The 27,740-nt window shown below is 34.6% G+C and overlaps 1 protein-coding gene across 2 annotated transcripts in view; it reads right to left on the bottom strand.

The window, feature by feature from the left end:
* Setdb2 (SET domain bifurcated histone lysine methyltransferase 2) overlaps window positions 1–27,740 on the bottom strand; it is a 72,964-nt gene that overhangs the window by 29,532 nt on the left and 15,692 nt on the right. The window contains exons 3-14 of one of the 2 annotated variants that reach the window (XM_046453983.2): window positions 27,062–27,187; window positions 26,058–26,123; window positions 20,439–20,535; window positions 17,694–18,257; window positions 13,377–13,493; window positions 12,292–12,461; window positions 11,166–11,391; window positions 10,277–10,373; window positions 8,833–8,926; window positions 6,054–6,391; window positions 4,446–4,534; window positions 3,508–3,590 (exon numbers count right to left, since the gene is read on the bottom strand). In XM_046453983.2, coding sequence (XP_046309939.1) covers window positions 3,508–3,590; window positions 4,446–4,534; window positions 6,054–6,391; window positions 8,833–8,926; window positions 10,277–10,373; window positions 11,166–11,391; window positions 12,292–12,461; window positions 13,377–13,493; window positions 17,694–18,257; window positions 20,439–20,535; window positions 26,058–26,123; window positions 27,062–27,187 — 2,067 coding nt within the window. Of the gene's footprint in view, window positions 1–131; window positions 3,341–3,507; window positions 3,591–4,445; window positions 4,535–6,053; window positions 6,392–8,832; window positions 8,927–10,276; window positions 10,374–11,165; window positions 11,392–12,291; window positions 12,462–13,376; window positions 13,494–17,693; window positions 18,258–20,438; window positions 20,536–26,057; window positions 26,124–27,061; window positions 27,188–27,740 lie in introns of those variants that run through there. The other variant, XM_046453980.2, reaches the window with a different exon arrangement.

A 27,740-nucleotide genomic window follows, 5' to 3' on the forward strand; every position in this document is an offset into this window, starting at 1 on the left:
ACTACATATGCCAGTGCCCCTACCCTCTCCCACGGCCCCAGCTCAGCTGTTCTGAGGTTCTTCTGAAACTCGTCCACCATTTGGCCTAAATAGCCCTATCTTAAACCAACGCAGAATTAACCGACCCTAAATCCAGTTGCCAGGAGCAAGCCTTTATTTAGCACCCACTGGATACAGAGCACCACACAAGACGAGGTTTTCAGTGCATATAATAAATATACGTGTACACAAGATAAATACATATATTAAATTATAACTTAAAATTAATAGAAGCATAAAAATTAATTTGCTGCAGAATTAAAGGAAAACTTCTGCAGGTCTTGAACTTGGTGAAGGTTTCTAAGCTGCAAATGCAAAATTGGGGTAACAAAAAATGTAATTTGGACAGTCTTGACAAGTATGAATGTATTATAGAAGAATGTCTTGGGGGTTGGGGGCAGAGGTGTTGCAAATGGGAAATGAGCAGACCCTAGGCACATGATTTTTTTTTTTTTTTTTTGCTTTTCCCACAGGAGGATAGAAAAGTATGCCTTGCCAGGCAGAAAAGAAAACCCTTGAGCCCACAGGATTTCTCAGCAAAACAGCTGAGGCATGGTAAAGCAATCCAGGAACCTTTTCTCTCTTTCAGACTGCAATGTTCTCTTAATTCTGAAGAAAGCCCTATAATGTTAAGGGACAAAACAAACATACAAGGAAAATAAACAAAGCTGAGAGGACAGAGAATATGTAGGAAAAAAATAAGACATATGAATGCATGTATATGTATGCATATGCACACACACAGAAATATACTGCAAATGGGCCAATACAGGATGTTATAAAGAATATTAAAAGAAAAAAAGAGAATTCTTACAAATTAAAAATGAGACCATAAAAATCAAAAGTACTCTTCAGTATCTTCTAGGGTACTGAAGAGTAAGTTAAGTAAAGTTCCTAGAAGGTAAAGCAGGAAGACAGAGCTGGAAATTAAGAGAACAGTAGAAAGAAAACCAGAGAACCAATACTGGAGATCTAACATTTTGGTAACAGGAATTCCAAAAAGAGATGAGAAAGCCTTCAAGAAATGGTTTCTGTACTGAAAAACAAGGTTTTAAGATGAAAAGATCTCATCAAACACCAGTAGAAGGATGAAAATGGACTCTGACCAGAGACAAACACTGGGACAAAATTAATCCTATAACTTCAAGAGAGGTAAAAATTCTATACCCTGCCGAAAATAGCAATCAAGAAAGTAAAATAAAGACATTTCAAATGTGCAGAGTCTCAAAACATTTACTTCTTATCTTTTTCAAAAGTTACTGGTGTCAGGTGTAGTGGCATGTGTCTATAATCCCAGCTACCTAGGAGGTTGAGGCAGGAGGACTGCAAGTTTGGGGCCAGCCTGGGCAACTTAGTGAAACCTTTTTCAAAAATAAAAAATAAAAAGGGCTGGTGATATAGTTCAGTGGTAAAGTGTACCTGGGTTCAATCCCGAGTCCAAAAAATAAAAATAACAAGCTATTGGAGGCTATGCTTCACCAACATAAAAGAGTAGACTAAGGAAAGGGAAACTAGAAACAGATCTGACATGAGAGACAAAGCAAATCTCTAGGGTACTGAAGTGAGATGCTAGCTGTAAAATAATTGAGAATGAAGCAGATCACAATTTCTGGAGAAACTTCTCAAAGAGGATAAAACTGATAGAATATTTCAGGTTTATGAATGTTAGATGGACTCCTAAAGCAGATCTTAAGGAAATACTGGCTGATCTATAATATTTCCTGCACAAAAATATTTGACTAAACTTCTCACTTTATTTTAGCATACTGCCTAAAATTCCTGCATCTTTATTGTAAATACACAGATTTCTCAACTTGACTCATCTGTCTATAGACAATTGGGTTTTAATTTTTTGGCTACTTTTCCTAGTTCTTGGTTTCCCAAGTTCAATTTTCATCTGGTTCAATATTTTTAAGAAACTGGGTCCCAACTTAAAATAGATTTGTTTGAAAGGTAATCAAACTAAACCCCAAATCAAGTAACAACAACAAAAAGACATAAACCCCTCAAAAAAGAAATCCCTTCCTATTTCCCATAATGAGGACTGAACCCAGGGGAGCTTTACCATTGAGCTACATCTCAATCCTTTTTCATTTCCGACAGAGTCTTACCCAGTTGCTTAGTCTAGCCTTGAACTTGTGTTCCTCCTGCCTTGGTCTCCATTTAATTACTCCTTTTCAAATTAATAGTACCACCTGGAAGTTCCTAGAAGTTCCTAGGAGCTAAATGTACTTTTTCTGTAAGGGATAAAATTAATTTTGATTCTTGGAGCTTCACAGTCCCCTTTTCCACTAGATGATCAGGGTTAGCCTACAGCAAAGTAGTTAACTTCCCCTTTTTTCTACAAAAACAACCAGCCATGCCCAGGATATACCAAGAGGCTGTTTTAGACTCTGAAGCTCAAAATTGTTGTTTTGTTATATTTTTGATGTGAAATTTTGCCCAGGATAATTCCTTCTAGTTTCAAGGTTTCTTTTACTTATAGTTTTATTCTCTTTAGAACAAAATATTCAATTTTCTCTAAGTTTCTATTCCCTCTTATCTTGTCTGCATTGAAGGAGTGAAGGGAAACTGGAAAAGAGGATTAATCTCAAAGAGTTGAATCAAAGAATTTGTCAAGGGCTGGGGATATAGCTCAGCTGGTATAGTGCTTGCCTCTCATGCACAAGGCCCTGGGTCCAATCCCCAGTACCACACTAAAAAAACCCAAAAAACAAAAACACCGAAGAGTTTGTCAGAAACTTAACTTACTGAAGAGTCTCTCCTCCCCAAATGATTGATGGGACAGTTTCACGGAGCCAGATATAGTTTCTCTTAACAAGTATTAAAATACTTGGGAGAATTGGGGTGTGTGTGTGTCAGTGGTGCAGCACTGGCCTAGCAGGCATGAGGCCTAGCACTAGGGGTAAAAAACAAAAACTGCACACATTGGGAGTACTATGTATAAAATTAGTTCTCACGTATCCCTCAGGTTCTGTTGCCCACCTTGTAGCCTATAATGATGTGCCAGGAATTAAACATTAATTTTGTAAGTAAATGTGAAATTTGGTCCTTGCAGGTATAAACTAAATAATAGTGATTAAAAAAGTAACTTAGAAACTACTGAATTCTATTTTTTTCTTAATATACAATTTGTAAATAAGTTATAAATTATACAGTGATATTTCATATAAAATATACATTTCCATTGTACTCAAGTAAAGTTGAACAGCAGTAAAAACAAGGATAGCCTGTGCATATGAAAATGTTCTTATTTTGAGTCTGGAATTTAATCAAATAAAATAGAAATACAATATGAATCCTGAAAAAAGAAAAAATGAGAATTACCTTGGTGTACAGCAACCTACATTAATTCCACTGATGACTGAGGATTCTTTTGCATGGCTCCAATTTGAGCCTTATCTAACTTCATGAACAGGCATTAGTTACATATTTATAATATTTTTTTCCTACACTTATTAACCCCACATTGACAGAGTATTTCTTTGTCAGGCATAGTCCCAGCTTCATAACCATAATCCCACGTTAGTTCTGTTCTTGCTTTCACATACCTAGAAAGTAGAAATGAAAAATAATCATAACTACCTTAAATAACTATCAAATGAATCAAAATTGATTGTCAATTTACACATTAACATCAATAACCATCTTAATAATATGATCTATTTTCTCTCGTTAGCACCCATCAGTTAGGAATGATTTTTTAAAAAATATTTATTTTTTAGTTGTAGTTAGATATGTATGTATGTATGTATCTATCTATCTATCTATCTATTTTTTTTGCTGAGGATCGAACCCAGGGCCTCACATGTGCTAGGCGAGCACTCTACCGCTGAGCCACAATCCCAGCCCAGTAATGATCTTTTATTAAGAACAATTATTGGGGGTGCGGTTGTGGCTCAGCAGAAGAACACTCGCCTAGCATTTGCGGGGCACTGGGTTCGATCCTCAGTACCACATAAAAATAAATAAAGTCAAGGTATTGTGTCCAACTACAACTAAGACAAAATATTTAAAAAAAAAGCACAATTATTTGATTATTTCAAATCTACTAAAATCCTAAGAAAGAAGGAATCTGTTAGTATCCATGAGGGAGGAAGTGTATTTTACAAATGTGAACCTATGTAAAGTAACAGATTGGGGACAATTATAAGATGAAGAAGATATAGCACTTTTTGTCATTCATCTCCCTCAACTGAACTGGGTGAGATCTTAAAACCTATCAGTAATTAATTCTAAGTGAGAATAGAATAGAAATTTCAAGTGTTCAAAATTTTATTGATTAGGAAGAGTTTAGGATAATTGAATATTCCAGAATACCAGATATTTGGGGCTATATTACACATCTTTATATATTTTCTATATAATTTCAGAATTAAATCATATCAGCAAAATCAATATCAAACCTGTTGGTGAAGAATGCCACCAATGGAAAATTTCTGTCACGTGTTTCTACAAAAACATTCTGTACCAAGAGATTTGGGCAACAACTATGCTGTTAAAAACAAACAAACAAACAAACAAACAAAAACACAGAGATTAGATATAGCACAAAGTTTGCTACCTTATGTTTTGCACTATTAGAATACCATTCTGTTTCCAACACATCTCACTGATTTTTTCTTTTTTCTATATTACTATATAAAATACTAAAAGCTCATGACAGTACTATTAATAGAAACCCATGCAGAAAAGCCCTGTTTTGACATTCTGATATCCTGGTGATAGAAATGCAAAATGGTACTCAAAAAAGTGAGTAATTTGTCAATATTTATCATCACTATAAATGCACTTATCTTTTGATTCAACAAATTCATTTTTAAAAATGTATTCTACAGGTTACTCTGCATATGTATGTATGTATGTGTAAGATTATTCATGCAGCATTGGTTTTAACAGTAAAAGTTTGGAAATAATGCTAATGTTTGCCTATACTTTGGTACATTGATATAATGCAATTCTATGTTGCTATGAACAAAACCATGCAAACCAAAGAAATGAGGTGTTCTCTCTGTGTACTGATATGGAAAGATCTCCAAGATATAGTGTTAATTCAAAAAGCAAAATATATAACAGTGAATATGCTATCCTGTCTGTAAAAAGGAGGAGACAAACAATACACATATATTTACTCATATTTGCAGAAAAATACCAGAAGAAAGCACAAAAAAGTCATAAAATGACTATCTTAGAAAGTGGAGTGGAAGCAGGTAAATGGGAGGAGAATACTTCTCAAGGTAGGGCTTTTTGAAATTATTTTTTAAAACAAAACAGTTTTCACAAAAAGTTTAAAATGAAGACTATATATAGGAATAGTGCGTATGAAAATAATTTATTTTTTCATAAAATAATTACTTAATAATTTTTAAATCCTAGTAAAAAACACCACCTTAGAAGAGGAGTCGTGTAAGCAGTTGATTCTCTGCTGAACAAAAAAACCATTTATCTTCATTCTAAGGTTTCTAACATGATGATACTCTTTTTATATTACCACCATTCTCATACTGTTCAGGTGCCCACTAGCTGTCATCTCAGCACACTTATGTATCACAAAATTCTCAAGAGATCAAATCCCTACAATATTCTGTGGAATGTCTGGCATTATTATTTAATTTCAATGATTACTTCCTGCCCATACATTTTTTTTTTTTTAACTTGAGCAGATAAGTCGGAAACCTCTGGTATGTTTTTTACACACTATTTCTTAGTGTTTTTTTTTTTTTTTTTTTTTTTAAACAAATGTTTGGTATGTGTTAGGTAGTCGGAAGCACTTTATATTAATTCATTTAATCCTCATAATATACTAAATAGTTATTATTATCCCCTATTACAAAGATAGGAAATGAGGCAGCAAGAACTTAAGTAACATGCCATGAACACCCAAGTTGGGTGCTGGACTTCTAACGCAGGTTGTCTAGCTTTAGGACTGTCTGTTAATCATATTACCCTTATGATTTTTTAAAGCATGGGGGAAAAAGTTGTTTAGAAATATGCATCTCAGTCCCTATACTCACATTAAGGAAACGGCCCACATTTCCTTCTTTTGTGGCATCCAGTAAAAAAACATTGCTTTTACTGGACTTCATTAGAGAATCAGATGAAGTATTCTTGGTATCACTTGTCAACTCTTCATCATGATAAACCTGCTGGTTTTTACACACTGGAGATTCTTCCTCTTGGGGCTTTTTTATTTGAACCTCAAACTCTTTAACATTTTCATTATCCAATGTGGTTGCCTGGTCACATCTGCCCCCTGGCAGAGTTTCTTCTCTACATGTAGTCATATCTATTACATCTGATTCAATCAGCTGATTGTCCTCAGAATCTTCAATTTGGTTGAATCTTGAGTTCTCTAATAGATATTGTCAGGAAAGAATTGTCAGAAAATTTACTTGGTTGAGTAATGGTGATGAGATTAACAATATTAATTAGATGCTACCTGTTATCATTATCATTAATCTTTACAATGTATTAAGGTAGGTAGTTTCGGTAAACAGATTTGCCTGACTCATAATAATGAGAATTGGGGTAACAAATTCAAATATGTTTGGCTCCTGCCTTCTTTCTACTACACAGCAATGACTATGAATCTACATGTTGCTTCCACATTACCATGTTTAATCTTTTTTTTCTTCAACTCTGGAATTTGCATTTAAATATAACAGAATGGAGGTTTAAGAAGCACGCTAGGCTTTTATGTGCCAATGAAAGGCCTGAGAAGTCCCCTTCAGAATCAGAATCACCCTCTACAAATCCCAATAGCAACAAGTATGTACCACCAGGGATTGGTACATATTAAGTTTGGTGTTTTGCTAGATGACCACTCAATAATTACACTTTTACAAATAATGATACTTCAAAAGTAGAGAACTAATTAACATCCAATAATGGAATTTTTTTAGAGTATTCAAAAGTATGAATGCATGTAGGATGGAGTAAGTAAACTCACTTATTAAACAAACAAATAAAATAAAAAAGTCACTGTGTCATCTAAGTCAATCGTATAACAAAATTACATTTTGGCCAAAATGTCATAGAAGCCAAGATTAAATTGTGGTTACCAGAACCTGGTGTGGGGTGAAGGGCACAGAGAGAAGATGGTTAACAAGTTTGTGGGTGCAGCTGGATAAGAGGAATAACTTCTCATGTTCTACATAGTGCAGAATAATTTTGGTGGACGATAATTAAGTGTATATTTCAAAATAGCTAGTAGAAAGGATTTTTAATGTTTCCAATACAAAGAAATGATGTCTGAGGTGACAAATATACCAATCACCCTGATTTGATTATTACACATTGTGTACAAGTATTGAATGTCAAACTGTACCCCATAAATATGTATTTTAACATGTTAATTAAAAATAAAAACTTGTTGAAAATAAATTATATTTTTTTAAAAATTAAGACTCTTCGCGGTGGAGTTGTGGCTCAGTGGTACAGTGCTTGCCTAGCATCTATGAGGCACTGGATTCAATTCTCAGCACCATACATAAACAAATGAATAAATAAACTATATTTGGACTGCCTGTTTATATGCACTGTAGACATCAATGATAATGACAAAAGAATCAGAAGCAATAGTATTCATTATGGCTCATGTGCATTAAATGTTGGAATGCAATACATAAAAATGCCCTTTCTTGATAGAACTTTTTTTTTTTTTTTAAAAGCTTCAGGAGTTTTTTTTTTTTTTGTTAGCCTTTATTTTTATTTGTTTTTATTTATTTATTATTTTTTTTGAGAGAGAGAGAGAAAATTTTTTAATATTTTTAGTTTTTGGTGGACACATCTTTATTTTTACGTGGTGCCGAGGATCAAACCCAGCACCTCGTAAGTGCTAGCGAGCGCTCTACTTCTGAACCACAGCCTCAGCCCCTTGATAGGATTTTTCTACCAAGGAGCTGCCATGCCTTTCCCAATTTCTATCCTTTAATAGGTGGGGATTTAGGCTTGTAGATGCAAGGAGGCTCAAAGAAGAGGCAGCAATGGCTGTTCAGTTCTTCAAAAAGGACTCTCTCTCTCAGTAATGTCTCCTTACTGTGCGATCCATTGAAACATAAAAGTACCCAAACCCAGTTTTTGGTACTTAATATTATATAATTGTAATATTCACCATGGCAGAGACTGGTAATTCTGAAAGACAAGCACTCATCAGCGTTTTAGCCCTTTGCTAGACATGTTTGTCATCCTCTGTAGTGGTGTTGGCTAGACTACTGCAAAAGAGTGATGTGTCTTTATTTTTAAGACTTCAAAAGAGTGTCTCCTTTAAACAAACAATGCTTACAAAGCCACAAACACCACCTGTGGATCATGAAGGGTCAGAATTGTCCACCTTACTCCTACTGCCATGCATCAAGTCAATGTTGGCAACAAGATCAGAGGTCAGCAAATGTTTTCTGTAAAGGGGCAAACAGCAAATACTTAAGGCTTTGCCAGAGTCTACTGTGAATCTGTGGGTGTAATGTGAAAGTAGAAACAATATGTAAATGAATGATTGTAGAACTTTATTTACTGACAATGAAATTTTAATTTTCAAGTGTCATAAAATATTTACCTTCTGATTTTTTCCAACTATTTTAATGTAAAAATCATTCTTTCACAGCCTACACACATATATAGGTAGTAGGCCTATATAAACCACAGTTGGCCAATATTTTATCTAAACAAATGGTAACTTTGATCACAAATGCAGCATGTTTGCTATGAAATCTAAGAAAATGAGCCACAGATTATTGAACAAGAGAGAGACAAATAGGCAGATGAGAGATAATGATAAAGTGAAACATAGCCTACTTTGTGCTCCCCTGGTTTTAGAGTTCACATGTGCTTGGGCTGGTTTAAATCCATCATTATCTTCTGAGGTGGCAGACTCTAAGGAAACAAATCTCTTAAAGGAAAATAAGAGATATCTTTACTTCCTAGGTTAGGAAAAAGTATTCAGCAGTTAGGTCTCATCAAATGTCAATTTTCATAGGCTACACGTACTAGTTAATTTTGAAAAGCTTCACAATTAAGATTATAAGAATCTTTAGACTAATGGAGCCAATGTATGTTACCCCTTCTCAATATGTTCTATTTCTAGGCACTTTTTAAAGGTATAGCTATGAAGACTGTCAGGACATTCTCTGGATTTTAATAAATCCAATACATCTTTCTGTACTTATCAATTCAAATTATCCTTCATAACTGAGATAAGTGCTGTGTAAGATTATAATTTGGCTTCAACTGTAAATTGTGCAAGGATTAAAAATTTACTGGCTAGTTTCCACTTCAAATAAAAGGTTAAAGAATTTTGTTTTTATGCATTGAAGACAATGGAGTCCCCTTAAATGTGATGCTTTCAACAGAGGGGTGTATGTTTAGCTCAGCACACAACTAATTGCTCAATAAGTGCTGACCATTACTTTTTTCTCTTCAAGTTCATAGTATTTGAAATGTCAATATTTATTGAACACTTAGTTGAGTGCCAAGCATTGTGCTAGGAAAGTTTTCTGTTATTTATCTCATTTAATCTTCAGAACTCTTGAGATAGATTCTATTATTTTCATTTTACAGATAAAAGGAAAGCACCCATGGAGATGTCTGCTAGCTAGTAAGCAGCAAAGCTGGAGGTTAAACTAGCATCAGAGCTGGAGATTACAACTACTGGCTTAATCTTTCCATAAACCATATGATACTGAGAAGGTTATCTACTGTATTGTTACTAGGCAGAGGGCAAGTATTTGTACACGTAGATCCGAGTTTTTATTTTTCACCAACAAGCCCTATTGTAAGCTACCATTATGTCTATCTCTGTTCTTTTTCCTATATCTTTTTCTTCTTCCAAGTTTTAGTCTGACTAGTCTTCTCAGCTCAATTTGAAAAGTATATCCTCAGGCTACCATGTAAAACAATGCTTTCTGGATGATTCTTTTATAAAATTGCAGCTCTTTTTTCTCTTGTATCTCAAAACAAGTTTCTCTTTAAACTAAATTACTCCATCACTTTTCTTTTTTATATCACTATTAACTTAAAATTCTCCTCATATATCTAAGTTGGAAATATGCGACTGCTATGAACAATACTAAGTAAATAAAATATGTCTTAAAACTTCAACAGCATACCATTCCAAAATAATACAAGAAATTCTACATAATATTAACTAACATAAACATTTTAAACTAAGTAAAGATAGAAATGTAAGATAATAGTTAATGGTCTCAGAAGGGCCCCATCTACATTTTCCAGTTTTTACCACCTTTTTCCCATTGTGTGAAAAAATGGCTGTCTTGGATTTAGGACTTCTAATAACTGAATGATACTGAGTTCTTGAGATGTTGTTATAGTTCATCTCTCTGAAAGGGAAAAAAAAAAAGGTTATTCTGCATATCACTAAAAATTCTCTTTAGTGGACCTTAAAATGTACATAATATCAAAATTACATAAATATGCATTATTAATAATTAAGTTAAGAACATCTCTAACTACCCTTCACTGGAGGAGAAATTTTATTTAAAAGTCAATAATTTTGGGGGGGGGGGAGGACTGGGGATTGAACTCAGGGGCACTCAACCACTGAGCCACATCCCCAGCCCTATTTTGTATTTTATTTAGAGACAGGGTCTGAGTTGCTTAGTGCCTCACTTTTGTTTGTTTCTTTGTGGTGCAAACAAGGCAAGCATTCTACCAACTGAGCTATATCCCCAGTCCTGGTGCTTCACTTTTACTGAGGCTGGCTTTGAACTCACAATCCTCCCAGCTGCTGGGATTACAGGCATGCACCACTGAGCCTGGCAAGTCAATAATTTTTGAGGTATGTTTAAAAAAAGAGAATCTATAAAAGTTTTACAAATCAATGGTAATATGAAACAAAAGAAAACAAACAAACAACAAAAGCAAATGTCATGATGTCCTGCTGAAAATCATCCAAGGCAAAACTCTAGAAATGGGCACTAAGGAAAGTGTGTTGGCTAGGTTTTTAAAATTAAAGTGGCCTGAATTTCTCAAAGTATTAAATTTATAACTGTGAAGCAAAATTATAAATAGGAGTGGGGGGCAAAAGAATAAGAAAGAAAGAGGAAGGAGAAAGAATCACTTTTGATTCCTAGCAGAGTAACTGTGATTGGTGTTCCTAAGTTCTTACTTACATAATGGGCTTGTTTGAATTACTACTAAACTTAGGTAGATATTCCTCAGTTTCAGCACTTTTAGGTCGCTTTTCCAATTCTAATGTGATAACTTCAACCTCACAATCTGAACACGCAACTTCCATTTTTCTCTTTTTTGAAAATATATTTTTCATAACATCCTCTTCTTTTCCATTTTCATCAACAGCATTAGGTTTCTGAGGATTGACTCTCTTTAGCAATCTTCCTAAAAGAAAAAAAGAGTTTGAACAAGATAGAAGATAATCTAATTGCTAACAATAAACTGACATGTCTATTTCTGCTCCATGACCAAAGGATCCTGTGGAAACACATTAACTCATCCTAGAAAAATGTTGTGAGACAGAAAAAAAGGAAAAAAAAAAAAAAAAGCAATAAGGTATTTCTTATCTTCCATTCATAAGAAATACAGGGTGCCTAAAAGAAGCATTTGCCCATTTTGGTATAACATGAAAGATAAGAGATTTAGCTATAGTACTATAAAACAAAAATACGAATCTAAGTATTCTAGAGAGGTGAAATCTAGTCTTAAAATTGCAACTTTTCTGTCTAGTTAAAAAGGCTTTAGCATTTGAAACCTATACTCTTTTAGAAAATGACCTATTTAAAATAATGCTGTATGTACCTACTGTTCTCATATTAAAGTCCTGCATAATATTAAAATATTAGTGTAAAATTTATGCATTTTCTTTCAAGGAACTTAAAATAATAGTGACCAAATCAGATTAGCAACTGGCTATTCTCACTCATCCTTGTTAGACAGATCAGAGATCCTTAGGTGTAATTTCTAATGATGCTGATAGAGCTAATGATGCTTCTTGATATCATTTGGCATATTATAGGCAGCTTCCATTCAAGAGTTATTTTGAGAAATATGAGAGACAAATGTCTAGGCAGGTTGTGTGGTATGTGTGTACATAAGTGGTGCATGGCAGAGATCCAAGTGTGATTACCCTGAATGCCAATAACTGCAAGTTTCTTTTTGCCCTTCCTGAAATGAACCTGGAATTTCAAATGAGCAGGTTGCATTGGTTCCTGAATAGGAAAAGATATATTCAGAAATGTAGATCCCACTATAGAATAATTAGAAAACAAGCCTTTGCTTTACCTGAATAGATGCAAACAAACGTCCCTCTGTCGATGTCATCTAAGCAGCGTACACCCCATCCCTTCTTCTCAGTTTTGAACACCTGTAGCCTCACTTGAGGACCATGTTGGACAACTCGGTTTTGACACATTTGTCGATTACACTTGCACATTAAGCTGCATTCATAAATGCTGTCAACAAAATATGTAAAAGAGAAAATCAGTAAGATCCCCAAGAAGCAAAAAGCAATTTATACTGCTACTTTCCTGGCACTGAAGAAAACAGATTATGAAAATTCTTTTTTTTTTTAAATTTTTTTAACAGTAGATGGAAACGATACCTTTATTTATTTTTTAAATTGTGTTGAGGATCAAACCCAGGGCCTTACATGTGCTAGGCAAGCATTCTATCTCTGAGCTACAATCCCAGCCCTGAAAATTCTTAGTGCTAGTCTACCCATCATACCTTTTGCTTTTATCAGCTGTGGGTTCATTTTGTTTTTTCATTTTAAAAATGGGGATTATAAGGGTTGGGGTTGTGGCTCAGTGGTAGAGTGCTTGCCTAGCATGTGTGAGGCCCTGGGTTTGAATCCTCAGCACCACATAAAAATAAATAAAATGAAGGTTAAAAAAAAAGGAAGAATCCTTAAAAAAAAATGAGGATTATACAATAGTAGTTACACATTGAGCTGTTTCATGAATATAAATAAGTCAGATGCCTGGCAAATTAATTTTAGTTTTTTAAAAATGTCTAGGAGTTAAATTCTTCTTTTCTGTTCTAAAGATATTATTTGGTAATATATCTCTGCCCAGTATATTTGTTAATGGGGAAATGGCCACCCAAAGTAGGCTGATCCTAAGAGGGTTAAAAGCCAGACTTGATGCAGATTAGTGTTTGAGTATACTCTGCATGATAACTATGTGGTCTCTGACTTTCATTTTCAAAAACACTGTATAGGCGTTTTCTGAATTATTATACCATAATAATTTAGATTTTGGGTATTAAAAACAGATTAAAACAGTATCTGTAAGACTGTTGACCACAATAAAAAAGTACCCACCTTCACAGATATAAACACCCTGCAACAAATCCTCAAGGTATCTTACCCAGTAGGTATTTGTCTCTGTAGCCTTTTATACTTATATCCAGTGGTAATTTTATTACTTAACAAAGGACAACTTTTGGCATTCCTTGCTGTCAGCTGGAGACATGCACATTTTGTTCTAAAAGGAAGTCAATGGATGAAAAAATAAGAATAAAAAAACATCAAGTTAAGAGACTATCTTGATAAAAGTGTAAATGATGAAATAAAGAATATAAAGAATATCATTGTATTTAGAATAGTTATTTGATTAATGGACTACATGAGACTTCTCTACATAGAATAGGCCTCTCTGAAAGACAACATCAAAACTTTTTAAATAATTATAAATTGTACTGTATTTCTATGAAATTATAAACTGCACTGTACCTATAAAATATCTATACAGATTTTCTTCAACTTTTCAAAATGAAATCATCTCTTATTCAGCAGAAACCCGTTTGTGAATATTCTGTTACTCTGTTTTTCTACAATAGATAATCATAGATGTGTCAAATTCACAGAATCATAGTTTTGCAGATGTCCTAAATTCTTTCTCACTCCAGTGACATAAAAGCATATTGGAGACTTATGTCAAACATCTGGCTACTAGAATCCTATTTTCAAATTGTTGTTAGGCACCTGTAACCATAAAATTGAATCCATATATCCCCCCCCCCCACATACCTATTAAGATTAACTTTTCCTCTATAAATCTCTTCTGTATTTTTTTTAATATTTACTTTTCAGTTTTCGGTGGACACAACATCTTTATTTTTATGTGGTGCTGAGGATCGAACCCAGCGCCCCGCGCATGCCAGGCGAGCGTGTTACAGCTTGAGCCACATCCCCAGCCCTCTTCTGTATTTTTTATATATAACAAAATTACATTATCAAAATGGTGACTGCTATTTGCAATAGAAGGAGAAAATAGTAAATTCATTAAGTTGGATTCTGTTTATGAATGTAAAAATCCAGTTTTTCAATGTGATTTTGTTTATAAAACATACGAAGTTCAGAAAAACACAAATAACATTCATATTTTTATCACTCAGAATTAGTTGTCAGTGTTTTGTTTACACCTTCTTTTTTTCCTATGTAATTTAAAACACAGATACCAATATATGAAAAAAATACATTACTGATAAAACTAAAGCTTCAAGAGATTTGATGTGGCATCCTAGATAATCTTATATACACATGTATAAACAACAACACATTGTATTGCTTTCCATGTTTAAAAAACTTACTATAGGTATTACATTATAACTTGCTTTCTGTTCAATATAGTGTTTCTGAGATTCATCTGTAATATATAAAAATGTGGTTAATTCCTTTTAAGTTTTCTATTTAGCTACTGCTCACCTGGTTTATTATTAAGTAGCTTAGAGTTTTTCAGTAAACAATGTTGCAATGAGCATCTCTATTTTTATGCACATGTGTAAGCATCTTTAAAGGTAATGGTTTTCAAATATTTTTGACTGTGAACCACAGTGAAAAATACATTTGCTTCATGATCTTGTATAGGCATACATACATATTTATATGTAAGTATATAAATTGAAACCGTGGCATGAAACGTTACCCTTATTATATGTGATTTAATTGGATATTTTCTATTGTATTTAATTTGAAATATGCTAATTATAACTGATACAAATACTTAAATAATTTTACATTCCACTAACCCTGTTGTTTGGACAACAATGCTGTAGACCTACCTAAAAATACTGGTGCTATAAACTGTAGATATACATGTCTTCAACTGCTGTGTAACTGGGAAAAAAAAAATCACCCCTTGAAATAACCAGCTAGGTACAGAATACCAATTTTGCGTTCATTTTCCTTCAGCACTTTAAACTGAACCCCCAGTCTTCCATTATTTCTGATAAAAATAAGTTGTCAGTATGTTTTTCTTTTGTAGGAAATCAACATTTTCTATCTGATAGCTTTTGAGATCTACTCTACCGAGATATTTTAAAAGTTGAATCATGATATATTTATATATATATTTATCTTCTTTTCCCTTCTTCATGCAGAGTTGGCCTTTTCAATCTGATTCTCATCCTTCTGCAATTATAGAGAACTCTGAGATTATTTTTTTTAAAGTTTCATCTTTTTAATTTTTCTTCTTGGATATATAAAGAATTTCTCATTTTATTTTATTTTTTTTGCAGTACTGAGGATTGAACCAGGGACTTATATGTGCTAGGCAAGTGCTCAACCAATGAGCTATACCTCCAGCCCCCTGCATTTCTTTTCTTTTTTGGGGGGGTAGGGGTACTGGGGATTGAACTCAGGGGCACTCAACCACTGAGCCACATCCTGCATTTTTTTTTTGAGACAAGCCTCAAACTTGTGATCCTCCTGCCTCAGCCTCTTAAGTCACTGGGATTGATTACAGGTGTGTGCCACCATGACTGGACCTAAAATAAACAAACAAATAAATATAAACTGAATAAACTCAGGACAGTGAAAGGTCTTTTCTACAAGAGGCTTAAAGGAACTGAGATAAACTGAGGTTAACAGCACATTTGTATCTCTCATTTCATATTCCAACTGAGAGGATGATGAAAACTATTATCTACATTATAGTAGGCCTTTCCTTTTCCATGGTTTCAGTTTCTGCAGTTTCCATTACCTATGGTCAACCACTGTCTGAAAGTATGAATTGGAAAATCCCAGAAATAAATAATTTATAAGTTTTAAATTACATGCTGTCCTAAGCAGTGTGATGAAATCTCATACTGTCCCACTGGATCCCACCTGGAATGTGAATCATCCCTTTGTCATGCTGTGTACTCTACCTGCCCATTAGTCACTCTTGGAAATCCTATAGACTATCATGGCATCACACTGTTTATGTTCAAGTAATCCGTATTTTACTTAATTATGGCCCTAAAACACATGAGTAGGAATGGAAAAGAGGCACTAGAGCAAAAACCTTGGAGAGACAGATTAACTTTGTTACTATGTGGTAATCCTGCAGAGCATATGGGGGAAAAAACCAATTTATGCAGGGTTCAGTACTATCAAAGGATTCAAGCATCCACTGGGGGTCTCTGACCATATCCATCCTGATATAGGAGGGAGAAAATATATTTAAATTATTTCTTTTTCTCTTTGTTTTGCCTAGTACAAGTAGCTAAATTTGCATTAAGTTAAATGTATAACACAACTCCACTCCTTATTTGTGTACCCTCAAATGTATGTACATTGCATATCCTTAAAATATTTCTTGAAAATTCAATGTATTAGAACATGATTTCAATTTTTATGGACTGTCAATACTGTGAGCAAAGAATACTAGTTGCAAGCACCATTAACTTCCTAAAAAGCCAGAAAATGATTTTTTAAAATGATTTATAGAAGTAAAATATAACATAGTAGTTAAGAACATGAGTTTTGCTGGGTACAGTGGCACCCACCTATAATCCCAGTGGCTCAGGAGGCTGAGGCATGAGGTTGCGAGTTCAAAGCCAGACTCAGCAATGGTGAGGTACTAAGCAACTCAGTGAGACCCTGTCTCTAAATAAAATATAAAATAGAGCTGGGGATGTGGCTTAGTGGTGGAGTGTCCCCGAGTTCAATCCCTGGTACCCACTGCCCTGCCAAAAAAAGAGCATGAGTTCTAGCTCAGAGTGATGAGAAGACCGGTAGTTACAGCTCCTTGGGAAACTGAGGTACGAGGATTGCTTAAGCCCAGTTTAAGACTAGCCAGGGCAAACAATGACATTCTATCTCAAAAAAAACCCAAATAAACATGGGTTCCAATTCTAATTGTTTAATTTGTTTGCCCTATGATGTCTCTGAAAAGACTTCTCTGAGATTCAACTTCCTCATTTGTAACATGGAGATAATATTACCAACCTCATGGGTTTTGGTGATGAGGACATAAGAAAAGGACTTTGTCACAGTGTCTGGTTCTGATAAACAGCAATGTAACTGCTATCATTATGATTATGGTACTAGATTAAAGAAAATACTCATTCTCAGAAGAAATAATTTTCAAATTACTATACCTGGCAGTTTTTTCTTTTTTTTTTTTATTTATTTCTTTTTTTTTTTAATATTTATTTTTTAGTATTTGGCGGACACAACATCTTTGTTTGTATGTGGTGTTGAGGATCGAACCCGGGCCGCACGCATGCCAGGCGAGCGCGCTACCGCTTGAGCCACATCCCCAGCCCAGTTTTTTCTTTCTTATAGCTACTGAGGAAGTGCAACTTTCTATTTTAGACTCTTGGTGAATAGGATTTAGATAGACAAACTGATACACAGTAGAACTTCATGAAAAGTGTTCCTACATTCAAATTTTGAAATGTCACATTCTTCTACTCACATGTCTATGCAGCCTTCAGAACAGTCACACGAATCAGTGAACATGTCGGAAAAGTTGTTTAAATAATATGTTCGTGGCCATATAGTCTTTCTGTACTTAAATTGTGGAAGCTTTCTACTATCAATTTCATTACAGAAAGAAATAGGTACTGATTCCACTCCATTGCTAATATCCACATCAGAAACATTTTCTTCTTGCTTTGGGTAATTCCGAGTCAACTGAACATAGGTATTGAAAGAAAAGTTGTCTGTAAATAAAAAGTTACACTCTGTTTCAAGTAGGTAACGAAAGACTTCTTCCACATTTCGTAGACTTCTTCCACAAGGAGTTTTATAACTCACATGGAGTGCTGAAGAATGAGAATTTGTCTTTGCATGTCGTCTTTGGAAGTGACACTTGATTGGTAGCTGTAGAGGGTTTTCTCCCTTGAAAGGTGGTGGTGTTTTCATCAGACAGGCACCAGAACAACCATGACTTTGATAAGATAAATTCAAAGATGACTTTTCCCCCCTAAAGTCTATAACTTTATTTTCCAGAGGGAGAATTTCCTTATTTTCTGTAGATCTGTTAAAATAAATTATTTATTGGTATCTCAAAATTACAGTTCAATTCCACGTTTTAAAAAAACACTGCACACTGGACTGGAGCTATAGCTCAGTGGTAAGCGTTTGCCTCAAACGTGTGAGGCCCTGGGTTTGATGCTCAGCACTACATACATACATACATACATACATAAATAAATAAAAATAAAGATGCTCTGTCCATCTACAACTAAAATTTTTTTCCTTTAAATAATAATTAAAAAACACTGCAAACTAACATAAGAAGTAGTTACTATTATGTCTTGGATGGTAGTAAAATAAGCCAGACTGTGAAATAAACATTTTCACATGTTCTGCAGCCATTTAAAGATCGTACCTAATTCTGGAATACTGTACAGCACTGAATCAGTGGTACAGCATTTGGCTAGCATATGTAAGGCCCTGGATTTAATTCCCAGCAGCACAGGGAAAAATCTTAGAATTTAAAAAGCCAACACTAGGTGTTGACTCAGGTGAGAAAAGTCCAAATTAACCAAAAAATCCTTTTGGATAAGATTTTTAATAAGTTTTAATGTTTTGGAAATGCTACTGAATACTACAGCAGTGAATTTTGATTTCTCATGACAACCTTATGAGAGAAATGTAGGTAGGACAAGAGTAGAGGAAAGTAAATTCACAATCGAACAGGTTTTTTTTGAACAGTAAGAAGAGGTGTGTGGAGTAGAGAGGAAGCAAAAAGGTTTGTCTTTGGTTATATACTATTAAATATTTTCAGTGATCACAATAAAGACTAGAAAGTTTTAATTCATTTGTACAAGATGATAAGCTAGAAAGAACATACATAAAACATTATAGACAGGAGATCTAAAATTTAAAAACATTGTGATGAGTTATTAAAATGAACTTAAGAAGTGATGTTTATCATGAATAAACCAAATCCTGCATTTATATATTATTGCCTTAATTAAAATACTACTGTCTAAGCATAAAATGTGAGATAGTGCATTGGGTAAAAGTTTGCATGAAAAAGAATCTTGGTTGGGCATGGTGGTGTAAGCCTATGATCCCAATGGTGGGAGGCTGAGGCAGGAGGATCTCGAGTTCAAAGCCAGCTTCAGCAACTTAGTAAGGCCCTAAGCAACTCAGTGAAATTCTATCTCTAAACAAAATATAAAAAAGGGCTGGGGATGTGGCTCAGAGGTAAAACCCTGCTGGCTTCAATCCCTGGTCCCAAAAAAGAAAAAACAAACAAAACAAAACAAAACCCAAACCAAAAAATTAATATTTTAGTGATTTAGAGTGATCAACTCAAATTTTGTATTTAAAAAAAGAAAAATAAATTCCACATTAACAATGGGGGGGAGCTTAATTTAATATTTAATAAAATTAAGGCATTGACTTAAGAACTTTAAAGATGTGGTCTTGTTTTTTCAAATTATGTTCTTTACTCTAGAAGAAAATACTTTCACAGATTACCCTTTGGTAGTGTTTGAAGGTTTTGGTGCCAAAAATACCTACTAAAGATAAACAATGAGTATCAGAGTGTCAGATTTACTCTTGTACAATTATCACTTATGCTAGAAATGTTTACTGAAATTAGAGATAAGAGTAAAAAGAAAGGTCACAAAAATTTAGCCTATTCCCCAAAACTTTTTGACACTACTTTCTTTTTAGAACTGTTAAATTGCATTTAAAAAACTGAACTCAACCAAACATAGTGGCGCACACCTATATTCTCAGAGGTTGAGGTAGGAGTATCTTGAGTTCAAAGCCAGCCTTGGTAACTTAGAGAGACCCTAAGCAGCTCAGCAAGACCCTGTCTCTAAATAAAAAAGGGCTGCAGATGTAGCTTAGTGGTTAAGTGCTACCCTCCCTACTACCAAAACAAACAAACAATGACCCCTTTTGATACTCTAAATAATTTAGCTATGTAAAAAAAACAAAACAAAACAAAAACTAAAAAATCCAAAACCAATGCCAACTTGATTTCAGTGTATTAATAAAATACAGAGACATTTTAAGCAAAATTTTCCAAGACTGGAATACCACAGATATTAAATAAATAACCTGTGAAGAGACTCATGAAACTTCATCCTACATAAAATATTAAAATCTGCAACATTTAGGGTTTTATAGGAAAAAACCTTATTATATATTTTATCTATTCTGTGGAAAAGAATTAAGAAATAATTTATATACATACAGAAATGTACAGGCTGGTGAGAAGAAGTTTTCATATGATGTAGAGGAAAATGCATCTGATTTGTTTTCTAGTTCATTCCAAGTCACAGACTTATGATCTAAATGAAAAAAGTACAAATGCAAGCAACAATTATACCAACTTAAAAATCATTCACTAAAATTCCAAATAATCTCTCATCAAATAGAAATTTTGCCCATATAGAACCCTAAAATTTGCAAACATTATGATTTCAAGATTCCAAGGCAGGATGTAGTGGCACACACCTGTAATCCTGGTGGCTCAGTAGGCTCAGGCAAGAGGATCTCGAGTACAAAGTCAGCATCAGCAACTAGCAAGGTGCTAAGCAACTCAATGAGACTCTACTCTAAATAAAATACAAAATAGGGCTGGGGATGTAGCTCAGTGAGTGCCACTGAGATCAATTCCTGGTACCCCAAGCCCATCCAAAAAAAATTGAGCCAAAAGATTAGGTATAATTTTTAGAAGTGTTAAGAAAATAATATAGGATAAATTTTAAAACTTAGAAGATATTTCTTCTGAAGAAAACTAGTTTATTGGCTGGAGCTATAGCTCAGTGGCACTTGCCTAGCATGTGTGAGGCACTGGGTTTGATCCTTAGCACATAAAAATAGAGGGTTGAAAAAATAAATCTTAAAGAAACTAGTTTGGCTTTAATTTGATCTGACTTTTAATCAACTTTAATGTGAACATCAAGTATCCCTGTCTCTACCTATATTTTACAGAAAGTAGCATAGCTCTTCAAGGCTTATAGAAGATCACAAAATGGAAAATTTATACATCCTTTGTCTTTTCATTGTTCTACAACTATCTGTTTTGTGGAAGCAGAGGTTGAAGTATTTGGTTGTTTCTTTTAATATTTCTTCATACACATTTTTACAATTAATTCTATCTCATTTTTTTGCAGGGGGAGGGCAGTGCTGGAGATTAACCCCTGGACTTGCACATGCTAGATAAGTACTCTACTTCCCCCTAATTTCTATACTTCATAAGCTTACCCTCTAACGTGTCTATAATATACAAATAAAGCTGTACATTTGTTGACAAAAAGCTATAGATTCCCTGTTCATATTCTGTAAAGTGAGTATGTGGGCTATTCTTTGGCTTAAAAACTTTTCTTGAGCTTGGGATATAGCTCAAGTCTGTAGAGTGCTTGCCTTGCATGCACAAGGCCCTGGGTTCAATCCCTAGTACCACCAAAAAAAAAAAAAAAGTAAACATTTTTCTTAATGTGTTTTTTCCTATGTACAAATGGACTGTAAGGAAAAAAGTATCTTGTCCTAGACTGTTAACTTGCTGTTATAGAAAAAATTAATCAGCTGGATAAAGTAGCACCTTCCTGAAATTCCTGCAACTTGGAAGGCTGAGGCAGGAGAATTACAAGTTTGAGGCCAGCCTCAGAAATTTGGCAAGAGCTATCTCAAAATTTTAAAAAGGCTGGAGGGGTAACTTAGTGATAGAGTATCCCTGGGTTCAGTGATACACGCTGAAGCACCATAAAGTGTTCTATTTATGACCCACTGATATCTGCATAAGGACCATTGCAGTGTGATTTTCCAGTGAGGGAGGGAAAGTGGGCTCAGTTCGGAATATAGCATGGGCAAATGGGAATTAATAATCAAGGATCAGGATGGAATCAATGGATGGAAAATTACCAAGAGGAAACATAAAGCATCTAAAGCGGATTCTGAATAAACCAACCCAACAGGATTCTTGATGAAAACAGGCCAGTGGTCACATCTCACAGAGATGGTGGGAGATGAGGAACCTAATTAGATAATGAGGGTGATTAAATATCAAGGATGGGGGGCAAGCTCTTGTTAAAACTGTATTTTTAAGAAGTATAATATGGGCCAAGGAGAAGGTTCTGGTGCCTAACTGAAGTTTGATTAAGTAGTTCTTTAGTCTTACTAAAAACAACAGCAATAAAAATTTAAAATAATATCTAAAGTTAAACTCCAAGGCTTCTCCTTGGCTTACTGGAAAACAAATATCCCATTTTAATGGTCCAGGTAAAGAAAAAAGCTGAAAAAATGACAGCCAAAGAAATCCATAATAACTGACTAGAAATTAAATAAGTTTTACAAGTTAAGGATTTCTGATTTTTTCCTCAAATAATTTCTTTATAAAAGCTACATAAATCATATTAGCAAATACAAATGAAACAAACATATATGCATAGCTGAAGTAGAAGTTAATGAAAACATGGAGATTTAAAATTAATCATTAGATGAGGAAGTAAAGGGAAATAATTCAAGGAAAACAGTATCTAATCTTTTTATGGGGACACTGCAAAAAATATAGTTATATAGAAGCAAAAAAATAGAGGTGATTGGTGGTTTATTAAGGAGTCTAGGGAGTCCAGGTTCAATCCCAGATGGCTTATTATGACTTTGACACCAAGTTCTGTTGTTTCTCTCAGTCTCAGTATTTTTCAAAAAAATAAATGCTAGCATGAAACGTCTATTATCACCAAGTTTTTAATACTTTTATAAGCTAACAATGTAAATTACATAACTCTTCCCTAAGCATTTCTCTGCCACTGGCAAAGAGATATACTTTTAATAAACAGGTTACATTTCAGAAGAACTAACTATATAAAAAATGCAATTATAATATTTGGTATTTCTACTGATGAAATTATTGATTTAAAAGACCCAAACAAAAATTCAATTTATTTTTACCAGAAAATAAGTTGTTTCAGAGGGAAAAAATGGTTTACAATTAGTTTCTTGTTATCATCTCCTGCATTTAAAAGCTTCTCCCTTACAAAATTAATATAATTCCTTAAGGTACGTTGATTCTGAAAGGGTCTGGATGTACCACAGTGGCACAGAAAATACTTTGAGCTAAAAACATTTGAGAATCAATGAATGTAGTAAGAGGCTTTCTCTGAAATCCTCTTAAACTGTCTACATACACGTCTTCCAAAACAAAAACGAACAGATCCATTAAGTTATCATAATTCACAGGAGTTGTACCAACCAAGAATACATCACAAGAGAGCAGAGAAAAGGTGGCACTATATCCAGACAGACATTGTTACAAATGATCATATCTCCCATCTACTCTCCTCAGGGCCCATTTACCTTTCAAATGACTTTCATAAGTCATTTGTACTTCCCTAAGTGTCTCTTCTCCCTCCCACCCACTTTTTTTTGGGAGTGGATACTAGGCTTGAACTCAGGAGCACTCAACCACTGAGCCACATTTCCAGCCCTATTTTGTGTTTTATTTACAGCAGGGTCTCACAGAGTTGCTTAGCACCTCACCATTGCTGAGGCTTGCTTTGAACTCGCAATCCCCTCCTGTCTCACCCTCTAGAGCCACTGGGATTACAGAAGTGTGCCACCATGCCTGGTTCCTCCCACCCACTTCTAATAAGTCATTTCCCTCACTCTTACCTTTCCCCTGTTATGATGGCATAATAAGCTCTCAAATCTCACTGCTGTTTTGGGTAGCCACTTCTTTCTTTTTTTTTTTCTTAAGGTACCAGGGATTGAACTCAGGGGCACTCAACCATGAAGCCACATGGCCAGCCCTATTTTTGTATTTATTTATTTTTTTTTTACTATTTTTTTAGTTGTAGATGGACACAGTATCTTTATTTTATTTATTTATTTTATTATGTGGTGCTGAGAACCCAGTGCCTCACGCACGCAAGGCAAGCGTTCAACCACTGAGCTACAATCCCAGTCCCTGTATTTTATTTAGAGACAGGGTGTCACTTTGCTTTGTGCCTTGCTTTCGCTGAGGCTGGCTTTGATCTCTCCATCCTCCTGTCTCAGCCTCCTGAGCCGCTGGGATTACAGGCATGCACCACAGTGCCTGGGTGGGTAGCCACTTCTTTCTGTGATGATCCTATGTATGTAAAACAAAGAGTTTATACCTGTATGCCTTTTTTCCTGTTAATTTGGTATTTGCCAGTTTAATACACAGCTCCCATGCAGGCACTGAGATAAAAAGATTTTCCTCCCCTATGAATCCAAATATTATTGAAGGATACTGTGAAAGGAGGATATTTTCTTTAAGAACCTATTCTCCCAAAATGATATTTTTAGCTATCTGAAATTGTGAATACTTAAGAAAAACAAAAAGGGTCTTTAAAACAGACCAGTGATGTTGGACTACATTTTCAGAGACTTAATGGTCTTAAGGCTCCTTAACAGTGAAACAAAAATAAATTTTTCTAACAATACCCAGCACTATTAAAATCCAGTAAATGTTGTACTTCCTCAACATTTTAGCAAATTCATGATAAAGAAAGATTTATAAAATGGGGCTGTGATAAACTAAGATTTATGGAATAGTAATTCTGATAAAAGTAACTTTCTTCTAGTCTTAGTACATGTTGTTATACAACAAAAAGTATATATTTGATCTGCCCCAGTTCCTAACAAGAGTTCCTAAACCCTTGTATTTACCTTAAGCATAGGGTGATAGAGCACTTCTGTTTTAATAGTTGCTCTTAGTTCCTGGTTCCTGACACAGGAGCTTCTAAAACCCTGGAAATCTCCAGTGATGAGTATCTTTTGAATGCTGATAAGATGACTGGTGACTGCAGTCCCTGGAGAGCTTTAGGATGATGGCTGGTCTTCAGAAAGACCAAAGTATAATTACAGAGTTGGAACTTTCAGCCCTCAATACTTTTGCTTTCCTTTTCCAGGGAGTGTAGAGGGGCAAGAGATTGAGTCAACCACCAAAGACCAATAATTCAATCATTTGTGAATATGTAATCAGACCTCCATAAAACCCCTAAATAATGGGGTCTGGAGAATTTTCAGGTTGATGAAAGCATCTGCATGCTAGCGGGGTGGTACACCTCATAACTCCACTGGTGCACTTGGTGTCCTTCCAGACTGGACCTTGCCCTATGGAACTCTTCATCTGGGTGTTCATTTGTATCCTTTACAATAAACTGGTGTAAGTAAAACATTTTCCTGAATTCCATGAGTCATTACAGCAAAATTATTGAACCCGAGGAGAAAGCTATTGTGAGGACCCCTGATCTGTAGCCAAGTCAGTAGTCAAATCAGTCAGAAGCATTTGTGAATGGCATTTAAAGTAGGGGGCAAATCTTGTGGGGCTCAGCCTTTACTCTGTGCAATCTACACTAACTCTTGACAGTTAGTGTCAGAAATCAATTAAATTGTAGGACATCTTATTAGTGTCCACAGAACATGGGGCAATTATGTGGTATGGAAAACACACACATTTGGAATCAGAGTGTTGGAATACAGAAACAGTTTTCCTTTAGTATGTTATCTTTGAGTCTTCTAAACTGAATTTGTTTAGAGCTTTGAAGACTGATTGCTCATACCAATTTAGAAATTAAAAGTTTATCCACTGACTCACCTATACCAGAATATACCTTTCCAGTAGTATTCTTCACAGAAAGCAGATTTATAATTTATAATTCTGAGTCTCAGAATTTTATTTGCCTTCCCTATCTACATATGGGTAAGATTTTTCATTTAAAAGAGGAAACTGATTTTAGCAATGTGAATCTTTTACTTTAATTAACCTGACATAAAGGTGGCCTGTTTCATGGCAAGAAAATACCAGAGAATATTCTAGGATTAGGATAAGAAAAGTACATACCCTCTATTAATGTTGAATTGTTACTTATAGTGGCTTCATTCACTAAAATCATTGCTTGTATATATTCTGTCGAGGAGGGGAAAAAGGAATGAAAATAATCAGCATCATCCTCACCTTTATTCACAATACCAGCAATTATGTTGAAAATTTACATACTTTATCTCATTTAACCTTACAACTCTCCTTAGTGGTTCATTTTTTTTTTTGGAGACTGGGGATTGAACTCAAGGGTGCTTAACCACTGAGCCACATCTCAGCACTTTTTATTTTCAGATCATCTCACTAGAGGCTGGTCTTGAACTTGTGGTCTTCCTGAGTAAGCCTCCCAAATCGCTGGGGTTAAAGGCATGTGCCACCACACCCAGTCTAAGCGGTTCTTATAATTACATGCATTAGAGACAAACTGAGGCTCATGGACTAAGCTATTTATTCTAGGTTATACAGCTAGAGGTGGTGGAAATGGATTCAAACGTACATTTATCTGACTTATGAAGGTTTGAAAAGGAATATTAAAACAGTACTATGTTGTTTTTACTAATACATAATAGTAAATGTACATTAATAGTAAATTAATGTCTTAAGAACAGAAATGTCACCAGAAAGTATTAAAAATAGTTGGGGAAATTTTTGCTTTAAAACTGTGTGTCCTGCTGGGTGCACTGGCACACACCTGTAATGCCAGCTATTAAAAATACTGAGGCAGGAAGATGGAAGTTCAAGGCCAAACTACAACTAATGAGACACTGTCTCTAAAAAAAAAAAAAGAAAGAAAGAGTTAGCTTGATATGAGAATAAATAAATTCAGTAGTTATTTCTCATAAGTAATCAGAGTCATCCACTATTACAAAATGTCCACAGTTTTCCTAGCATTGGGGCACAAAAAAGAGCAAACAAATATTAGGTTGTCAGAAAACAAACAAAAACTATTTTACTTTTAAAACAAAGGACGCTGGAAGTAGAATTACACAGTATTGCCAGTGGCAACATTAGGCATATTGATATACCTTTATTTGTGGCAGACCTATTTTTGATCTTCTGCTTAAGTGACTGTAGCACATTTTGCACTTTTTCAAATACAAAGTCCACTTTTCCATCATCTTCCAGTTCCATCCAGAAAGTTTTTGCATCACCTAAAATAAAAATAGGTAGGTAAATAATCCCAGAGTTTAATAGAAACAGACTCATTTCCGCAGGGCATAGGTTATAGAAAAACCCACGTGGTTTCTAAATAGAATCAAATTCAATTGGTCTGTCACTTTCTTTGAGAAAAGAATTTTGGTCATCTTTCCTAATAAAAAACTAGAAACAAAGAATATGATTCAAGTGTCTCACCTGTTTCTGCTAACTTTAAAAATATATTGCAATATCAAAGTGCATAAATACATTCTACTATCATGTATAACTAATCAAAGCAAATTTTTTAAAAAAGAAAACACTGAAATAAATTTCAAATACAAGAACTGTGAATGACATTCTTTCTGGGTTAAAGGGAAAGAGTTATATTTGGTGAGTTTTTAAAAAAGTTTATGAAAACTCTCCCTTCTCCAATTTTAAGAACTACTGTCTAACTCTAACTGTAAAAGACTATCAGTGTGCTTAAGAGACAATATTGTGGGGCTGAGATTGTGGCTCAGCAGTAGAGCTCTTGCCTAGCAGGGGCAAGACCCAGGTTCTATCCTCAGC

The sequence above is a fragment of the Marmota monax genome, unplaced genomic scaffold (assembly GCF_021218885.2).
Source record: "Marmota monax isolate L192 unplaced genomic scaffold, Marmota_monax_Labrador192_F-V1.1 WCK01_AAM20220418_F8-fsc00011, whole genome shotgun sequence".
NCBI classification, from domain to species: domain Eukaryota; kingdom Metazoa; phylum Chordata; class Mammalia; order Rodentia; family Sciuridae; genus Marmota; species Marmota monax.